General features: G+C 34.2%; 1 protein-coding gene across 1 annotated transcript; it reads left to right on the plus strand.

Annotated features, from left to right (window-relative positions):
• The first annotated feature begins 6,204 nt into the window (after window positions 1–6,204).
• LOC139892452 (L-ascorbate oxidase-like) lies at window positions 6,205–10,035 on the plus strand. Its single transcript, XM_071875544.1, has 5 exons — window positions 6,205–6,520; window positions 6,962–7,054; window positions 7,153–7,365; window positions 8,204–8,383; window positions 8,899–10,035. The coding sequence occupies exons 1-5, from the start codon at window positions 6,248–6,250 to the stop codon at window positions 9,856–9,858; spliced, it is 1,719 nt and encodes a 572-aa protein (XP_071731645.1). The 5' UTR covers window positions 6,205–6,247; the 3' UTR covers window positions 9,859–10,035.
• The last annotated feature ends 299 nt before the right edge of the window (window positions 10,036–10,334 follow it).

A 10,334-nucleotide genomic window follows, 5' to 3' on the forward strand; every position in this document is an offset into this window, starting at 1 on the left:
GTTCAAAAGAAAACGTTTTAGCTCGATCTCTCAACACAGATTGTGTTTTAAATCACTCCTAAAAACTTTTAAAAGTGTCAATTTAACTGAAATTAAAACATATAACACGAATTTGATCAATTACAATTCGGTTGACTTTTTCTTCATAAACTTTGACTCGAAAATTCTATCTTGTTTTGAGGAATTGGAGTTTCATACTCTGCAGAAAGATTACATAGATAGATCCTAACAAAACTACATTATTACATTTTGAAATCTCATTCGAAATCGAGCTTTTGATATTTTGAAGCAAGAACAGAGATAAATAGTTATGTCTGAGTTTTCTTGTTTAAAAATAGATCAGATAATTGATAGGGGATGAAAGAAGTGATTTAGTTTACTAAAATCACGGATCAAAGTTACGGATTTAATATCCAATTCAGTCGACATAAATAATTCGATCAGTACAAGAAATATATAAAAAAAATAAAGAGAGAAACCCATAACTAACCAATTTTGTTTGTTTGCAATAATCATATTTGATTGTGTAGATAAAAAACAAAACTAGTATGCTGTGATTTTTGACAAAAGCAGATTCCAATTTGTAAATATTTGATTCTTTATAATTGCATAATATAACTAATATTAGTAAATAATTAAGTATATTAATAATAATAACCCTAATAATAATAATGATGATAATAATAATAAACTTATTAGTGATAATAATATTATTAGTAATAATAATAATAATAATAATAATAATAATAATAATATGATGTTATCAATAATAACAATAATAATAATCTTTAATTAGTCTAATATTAATTAATGATAATGATAGTAATAATAAAAATGTTAATAATAATAAAAGGTATTAGTTCCTAATAATAATACCGGTTAATAATTCTTAATAATAATAATATCTAATAAAAAAAAATATAACAAGTTACATGTATTCTATTTTCATACTAGAATAATGATATTAATAATACTGATATAGATATTAATGTTAATATCAATAAAAGTAACCATACCTTTTTAATACAGTTATTGATTTTAATATTAATAGTAAAAATGAAAGTAATATTAATATTTCTATAATAACTATAACTTAATTATAATTAAACTTATTTATTATTACATGTTATTGATTATGTAGTATATATATATTTACACTAAATATTTAATACACAAACATGGATTTCACATACATACATACATATATATTTATATATATATATATATATATATATATATATATATATATATATATATTGATAACAATTTAATAATTCTAAATATTAATTTGAATTTTTAAATTCTTAATTGGTTAAGGTGTAGTTTATTATTTCAAATTATAATATACATTTACATTTATATTTATATACATATTTATTTACAAACAATTGTTCGTGAATCGTCGGGCATAGTCAAAGGTCAAATGATTACATGAACACAGTTCAAAGTTTTTTTTTTTTTTTTTTTTTTTTGAGACTTCAATATTACAGACTTTGCTTATCGTGTCGAAATCATATGAAATTAAGTTTAAATTTGGTCGAAAATTCCCGGGTCATCACACAAAATGCCTTCAATCTAGTTGATCGTACAGTCATGTTACGTGAAGTTCGCCGCCTTTGTCCGAGCATTTCTCGGTGGGTTGAATTTTGCTACTATAATCCTGCCGGATTGTATTATGGGAACCACACATTATGGTCTTCTCAGGGATGCAACAGGGTGATCCCCTTGGTCCGCTGCTTTTTGCTTTGGTCTTACAACCCTTGGTTTCTAAAATCAGAGATAATTTTGAGGTTTGTCTTCAGGCGTGGTATTTGGATGATGGCACTATTATTGGGGACACTTTGGTGGTGGGGAAGGTTTTGCATTTGATTATGGACGATGGGCCTCGTTTTGGGCTACATCTCAACGTTGAAAAAATAGAAATTTTCTGGCCTACGGAGGACCCTCGCAGCAGGCAAGTAGGTGTCTTTCCTCCTAATATTGCTCGGCCTTTAAATGGTTTAAGTTGCTTGGGGCCCCCGCAAGTTCCGATCCTGGTTTTAGTAGTGAACTGGTGATGCAAAGGGTGACCAAGTCCATTGCGCTTATGGATAAGGTTGCTAAGATTGATGATTCTCAGTGTGAGTTGTTGTTGCTTAGGTCAAGTACGGGAGTTTCTAAACTCTACTTTACCTTGCGTACTTGTCCTCCTTGTTTATTTGAGGCGGCTCAGCGCGCTTTCGATGGAGCCCTTCGATCTTCCTTGGAGCGTATTGTTACTGCTTCAGGGCCTGGGTTTGGTGATTGGCAGTGGCGGCTTGCCACCTTGCCATTTGCATTTGGAGGGCTTGGTGTTTATTCTGTGGGAGATGTTCGTCATTATGCTTTTCTGGCTTCTCGATTACAGTCTGCTGGGTTGCAGACCAAGCTCCTACGTCATGCGGGTATTGTTGGTCTTGGTCGTGATTTTGAAGATGCATTGGGTCTGTTTAATAAAACGGTTGGGTTTGATATTTTAGGTAATCCGAGTGAGGTCGCTTCCCCAATACTCATGAAGAAATTGACAGATGTTTATTTCACAAAGGTTACCGCTTCTGCAGAATCCACTTTTTCGTTATCTCCCCGACAATCGGCCTTATGGAAATCACAGCAGAGTGATCACACCTCTGCTTGGCTAAGGGCAGTCCCTATTTTGGGGTTGGGTGTAACGACCCGTCAAAATCGCTATTGACGCGGCACGTTAATCATTGATTTCACAGTGAGGTTTTGACCTCTATATGATACGTTTTGATAAAATATTGCATTCATTAAAATAAGTGACTTTCTAAACATAGAAAGTTATAAACATGTGGGCGAGTGCTTAGGTATAAGCAAAACCCCGAAATACATAAGTTTTTAATTTACAGGTTGACATCACAGTCCAATTATTTATTACACAACGCAGTTTTATTTTGAATGCAATAAACTTTGTACAAAGCATGAGAGACTCCATGTAGGCAACAAGCACATCACAGCGGAAGCATTCTAAGGACCTGAGAATAAAACATGCTAAAAAGTCAACACGAATGTTGGTGAGTTATAGGTTTAATTGCTCGAGTCATAAACATATATAAAGATAGACCACAAGATTTCATCAAAAGTTTATCAATAGATTCTACGTAACAGAGCACCCTGGTAACTAAACTTAACGCTATAGTGATAATTACCCCATTCGTTTTAATACACGCAAACCAACGTGTCTTAAACTCAAATAACATACGTCCGTTAAAAGGCTAGCGCTCTAGCTCGGACGGGGATGTCAAGCCCTATGGATCCATATACAATTATTCGCGCCCACCAGTCCATATCCTATGTACTGGCAGCTACTAGTTACCAAAGCTAAGGGATTTTCGGTTTAACTCAGTGTAGAATTTAGTATGTACTTGTGTCTTATCGCGTTTAAAATAAATTGCATGTATTCTCAGCCCAAAAATATTTAAAGTATTTAAAAAGGAAGACTATAAACTCACAGTTCAATATTGAGACTCAATATTGTAGGCAAATTGCGTAAACGTAATGATGGTAGATGACTGTATGGTTGGCCTTGGATTCAAGAACAATACCCCGAACAATACCCAATACTTCCTTAGCTTAAAGCGATTTGAAACCCGAATTAAAAACACCTTCGTATATACCTTATTATTATTAAACTTAAACTTAAATTTAAAATTATAATTATAATATAAATATAAATATTTAGAGAAAGAACGATAATTGTGTGATATTTTTCGTCGAACTAGCTGGCCTTTTATAGGCATATTTCCTGAATTTGGTCCTCATGCGATCGCATGGGTTTTCAGTGCTTTTGCCATGCGATCGCATGGCTAGGCTGGACAGCTTTGTTTTCTAGTTCGTCGACATCAAATAGTGTTTACTGTAGCAAATAGTGTTTACTGTAGCAAACAGTGTTATACTGTAGCAAATAGTGTTTTACTGTAGCAAAGTAATTTTTACTGTAGCAAATAGGGTTTTACTGTAGGAAAGTCGTTTTTACTTGTACATATATATATATACATACATATAATTGTTCATGAATCGTCGAGAGTAGTCAAAGGTAATTGTATATATGAAACAGTTCTAAAATTTTGAGACTCAATCTAACAGACTTTGTTTAACGTGTTAAAATAATAAATCGTATAGAGAATTGGTTTAAATAAGTCAAAAATTTTCTGGTCATCACATTTGGTCAGACGATGAACGCAAAGACTTACAGATGTGTGTTGTGCTACCGGTTAGGTGTTCCATTGTTCTCTATCTCGACGGCATGCTCTGCCTGTTCAAGGGTTTTTACTGGAGATATTTTCGGGGATCACGCGGTGTCTTGTGCTGGTATGGTGGGTATTAAGCATCGACATAATATTGTTCGGGATTCCCTTGTTGATGTTTGTTATCGATCTGGGATTTTAGCGAGAAAGGAGGTTGACATTGGGTTGTCTGGAGGGAACGACAGGGCCCTCAGACCGGCGGATGTGTTACTTTATTCCTGGGATTGTGGTCGCGATGTTTGTGTTGACTTGACAGGGTCTTCTCCTTTGACACAGTCTGGGCTTTCTGACTTTGTCCCTGGACGTGCTGTGGTTGTTGCGGCTCGTCGGAAGCGGGTCAAGTACGAATCTAGCTGTCAGGCGATTGGCTATGGTTTCATTCCTTTCTCATTTTCTTCCCTTGGGGAATTAGAGAAGGAGGTTGTTTCTTTGCTAAAGCGGGTTCAGAAGAGTTCGATGGCGCAAGATATTGGTGCCGGTACTGCTGCTCATATTTTTACTAGGATAGGTTTTGCTATTGCTAGAGGTGTGGAGCCCAGATTGTCTCTAGGCTTCCCACTAATTTTTTGTAAGTTTTAAAACTTTTAAGTTTATAATAATAATAATAATAATAATAATAATAATAATAATAATAATAATAATAATAATAATAATAATAATAATAATAATAATAATAATAATAATAAGCGGTGTCTTGTGCTGGTATGGTGGGTATTAAGCATCGACATAATATTGTTCGGGATTCCCTTGTTGATGTTTGTTATCGATCTGGGATTTCTGCGAGAAAGGAGGTTGACATTGGGTTGTCTGGAGGGAACGACAGGGCCCTCAGACCTGCAGATGTGTTACTTTATTCCTGGGATTGTGGTCGCGATGTCTGTGTTGACTTGACAGGGTCTTCTCCTTTGACGCAGTCTGGGCTTTCTGACTTTGTCCCTGGACGTGCTGTGGTTGAGGCGGCTCGTCGGAAGCGGGTCAAGTACGAATCTTGCTGTCAGGCGATTGGTTATGGTTTCATTCCTTTCTCATTTTCTTCCCTTGGGGAATTAGAGAAGGAGGCTGTTTCTTTGCTTAAGCGGGTTCAGAAGAGTTCGATGGCGCAAGATATTGGTGCCGGTGCTGCTGCTCATATTTTTACTAGGATAGGTTTTGCTATTGCTAGAGGTGTGGGAGCCCAGATTGTCTCTAGGCTTCCCACTAATTTTTTGTAAGTTTTAAAACTTTTAAGTTTATTATTATTATTATTATAATAATAATAATAATAATAATAATAATAATAATAATAATAATAATAATAATAATAATAATAATAATAATAATAATAAATAACAAGAAAATCATGGCAATTTATATAAAGCAAAGTCTCTTATTATTAAAAGAGAGGTAACGGATAAAAAATTTTCTATTCCAATAACATGAAGAAAGGGTTTATTTTACTTATATGTATATATTTTATGTATGTACGAACGTGGTGATATGTGACTAATCCATAACTCCAAGATTTGTTATTTGAAGTTTGGACTCGATAATTCTTGTTAAAAGATGTCATAACTTTAAAACTATTAGACTAGTAATGGTTTAACATTAACCCTTAGAATAAGTGCATAATAATATCTACCCATCAGCAATTATAACTAGCTACGGAGTAATTCATGTTTGAAAATAATACTCCTATACGTACAAATTTCCAGAGTTCGATTAGAATATTTCTTCGAGAAGAGCTTAGTCAACCATTTTCATTCAAAGTCAACTATATGTATTTGTGACTTAGTATAGACATGAAATATACATGTACAACTAGTCGTATTACAAGAAGCCACAAAGCAAGTTCCAAAAAGCCATACCGTCATACCATATACCATATATAAATATAAATATATTTACACATACACTCTCTTACATCTAACCTGTTTTTCAAAAACACCTTATTCCAAATCATTTCATTTTCAACATATAAAAACACAATGAAATTAAATAATCAACTATTAGTATGCAGTATATTTCTACTATCAATATTTAATCTCAACTCAAACGTTGATGCCAAGATTCGACATTACCGATGGGAAGTTAAATACGAGTTTAAATCACCAGATTGCTTCAAGAAACTCGTTATCACCATCAACGGAAGAAGCCCGGGCCCCACCATATTAGCGCAACAAGGTGACACCGTCATCGTTGACCTCAAAAACAGCTTGGTGACCGAAAATGTCGCCATTCATTGGCACGGTATCAGACAGGTAAAATTACTACTCCAATTTAACTTAGAAGTTCAGTTAATAACAACCCTTATAGTCACCATTTTAACAATTAACGGTATATATAGTTAAGTATCATCAACCATTACAAGACAGTCTAGTCGCTTGACCCTGATTTCTTCACCAGAAGTCGCAGGTTCAAAGATCACTAGCTAGCGTATGTTTGGGGTGGCCTAAGAAAAGGGTCGGTACTAGCAACATATTTTGGGTTGGGGAAAAAACATCGAAACGATCACAACATCTGTTACTAGCAACATATGTTGGGGTGACCAGATAAAAGGGCCGCTGATCAAGAAAAAGAAAAAGGGTCAGATTTGGTCACGGGATAACCTGTTTAGATTGTACTTTTACCTGGTAGTTTGAACAGAGAAAATTTTATTTGTTTACTCATTTATTGAAATTAGATTAATTAATGATCTGCAGATTGGAACTCCATGGGCTGATGGAACTGAAGGTGTAACACAATGTCCAATTTTACCGGGTGACACATTTAGATATCAGTTTATCGTTGACAGGGTAAGATATCAGTTAACTTTGCTGTGTTTATTTGTAATACAATTAGTACAAATAATGAAATGGTATTGAGTTTAACTGAATTGATATGTGTTGTGCAGGCAGGGACATACATGTACCATGCGCACTACGGTATGCAACGAGAAGCTGGATTGTACGGATCGCTTCGTGTAGCGTTACCGGATGGTGAAGTCGAACCGTTTTCATATGATTACGACAGAAGCATAATTTTAAACGATTGGTATCATAAAAGTACATATGAACAGGCTGCCGGTCTTTCTGCTGTTCCCTTTGTTTGGGTCGGTGATCCTCAGGTATATATAATAAATTATCAAAATTAAAAGTATTGCTTTAAGTCTTGATCAATTAGTTTATTAAAGTTTATAAAGAAGAATCCAATGACATAAATATAAATATATAAATAAGTTATGGAGAATGGGACTAGTTGTCATACACTCAACTTTGATTATTATAAAAATAAGAATATAATCAAAACCGCATTGTTTCGTTAAAAATATTAAAAAGTCGTAGTTCATTTGTCAAGACCTTTAATAACCATGAGCAAAAATTCTGAAAAATAAAAATCGAATCGGTATAGGTACCGAAAATGATTCGATTTAGGTTTTAGTTCATGATTTGGAACGAGTTGGGTTATGGTACCATTCGATTCGGTAATGGTTTCCGGTTTTGAATGTTGTTAATTCAAGCAAGGATTTTTGGCTTTGTAGTTTCATGAGTTTTTTTCTAATCAGTTTGTGTGTCATGTTGTTTGTCGAGGTCGTGTAGTGAGTAGCGTGAGGTCGTGATAATTGTTGTATTTTTCTTTCTGTGTTGTATTTCTAGTTTCTGGCTAGTTTTTTCATTTATAATATTCTTGTCTTTCGAAAAAAAAAAAAATGAATTTTTTGAATTTTATGATCCGCGTTAAAATCCATTTGTTTTTATTAGGCACATATTTTCAATCATCATGACAAATACTACAAAAAAATCATTTGTTATTTTATTAATTTTTGTTATTTGACAACTCACAATAAAACTATAGTTAGATGTGTTTCCTATGCGGAAAGTTCGACAAAATATAAAATAAGAAATGTTTAAAGTAAATTAAGTTCATATATTGTGAAAACTCATGGTTTATGATTTTGTTTTCAGTCACTATTGATCCAAGGTAAAGGAAAGTTCGATTGTAGCAAACCGGGGGTTGCAGCGACCGATTGTAACGCCACGAATCCCGAATGCTCGCCGTATGTTTTCACAGTAGTTCCTGGGAAAACATATCGCCTTAGGATCGGAAGTTTAACTGCGTTGGCTGCTCTCAGTTTCGAAATAGAGGTAAACTGAAATGCTAATGCATTACTCCATCAAACTAGAAAGTAATTAGTTACATGGTTGGCCGTCTACTCCTCGATTAGTCGGGATTTTAAAGTAGTCCAACTAGTGTTCGACTTGGCCGATTTATTTGGTTAACGTTGTCAAAAATTTAATTTAGTCGTTGAAAGTTAGATTTACAGTATTAGTTTAAAGTTGTACTACGTAATTCATTCGGTCAAAATTGGTCAAATTATGTTAAACTCGGGCAAAGTCAAAATTGATCAACATCTTACTAGCGCACGATTTGACCGATTTTTAGTCTAGCGAATTTTACAACCTTTACTTGGATATAATTACTGATTTCATTAAATCATTTTGGACTTGTTTATACTAGTATTAGTATTTGACTAATATTTGATTGACTTTGTCATGAACTTGAATAAAGCATAAAAGACATACAAAGCAGGAGTCAAAAGTGCTTATATTATTGAACTTGAACTGTTGCTAATCTATTTCTATTCTGCTATGAAAAACAGGGGCATAACATGACTGTAGTTGAAGCCGATGGTCACTACGTCGAGCCATTTGTCGTAAAAAACTTGTACATTTACTCTGGTGAAACATACTCAGTTTTAGTCACAGCTAACCAAGACCCATCACGAAACTATTGGGCTGTCTCAAAAATGGTGAGTCGCAACAACACAACTCCAAATGGTTTAGCCATCTTTAACTATTACCCCAACCATCCAAAAAGGTCACCACCAACGGTCCCACCAAGTGGACCTTGGTGGGACGACGTTAATTCAAGGGTCAACCAAAGTCTCTTAGTTAAATCTCATCCTAACTACATACATCCTGTCCCTAAAACATCAGATAGAGTGATTGTTCTTTTAAACACACAAAACCGAATTGATGGAGGTATCAAATGGTCCATTAATAATGTCTCTTTTACCCTTCCTCATACCCCGTATCTCGTATCACTTAAACAAAACCTACTTCACACATTCGAACAAACCCCTCCTCCTGACGTCATCAATGGGTATGAAACCTATAACATTAGTGAGGTCGCTCCAAATGTTAACGCGACTACTAGCAACTCTTTATATAGACTAAAGTTCAATTCAACAGTCGATATTATTCTACAGAATTCAAACACGTTGAGCGTTAAAAACAGTGAAACGCACCCGTGGCATCTACATGGACATGATTTTTGGGTCCTTGGGTATGGAAACGGGAAGTTCAACGCTACGGAGGATCCAAAGAAGTATAATTTGGTAAACCCGATTATGAAGAATACAGTAGCGGTCCATCCGTACGGGTGGACCGCTTTGAGGTTTGTTGCGAATAACCCGGGGGTTTGGGCATTTCATTGCCATATTGAGTCTCATTTTTACATGGGTATGGGGACAGTCTTTGAAGAAGGGATTGAGAAAGTTGGGACATTGCCATCATCTATCATGGGTTGTGGTGATACCAGAAGATTTATTAAGCCTTAGATATCTTTTATTTTTCTTAGTATTTTTTATTTTTTTTAAATGAATATATACGTGATTGTAGCGTCAATTTGAGCCCGGGCTACTTATGTAGAGAAAATTTTAGCCACAATGTTTATGTGTTTCTATTATGAGTATTATTATATATAGTATGTCTATAAACAAAATTGGCCATTTATATGTAGCTTATTACAAATTATAAAAATAGTATTTTGAATATAAGTATTACGGAGTATTATATTATAATAAGTTTATATCCTATAAATCATAACAGGTCAGGCCCATTTTCATTATACACGCTCCTAGTGTCCAAAACTAAAAAGAATTGAACAATTCTTGAAAGAAAAAAAAAAAAAGTGAGCCCAACCCGTTATAATTGAATAATTGATTAAACTGACCTATTTTTTTTGGTTGTGAATCACAGTATATGTCATGTTTGTTTCTTCCAACAATACTTTAACTAATTTGCTGAACAATAA

This window comes from Rutidosis leptorrhynchoides, chromosome 2 (assembly GCF_046630445.1).
Source record: "Rutidosis leptorrhynchoides isolate AG116_Rl617_1_P2 chromosome 2, CSIRO_AGI_Rlap_v1, whole genome shotgun sequence".
NCBI classification, from domain to species: domain Eukaryota; kingdom Viridiplantae; phylum Streptophyta; class Magnoliopsida; order Asterales; family Asteraceae; genus Rutidosis; species Rutidosis leptorrhynchoides.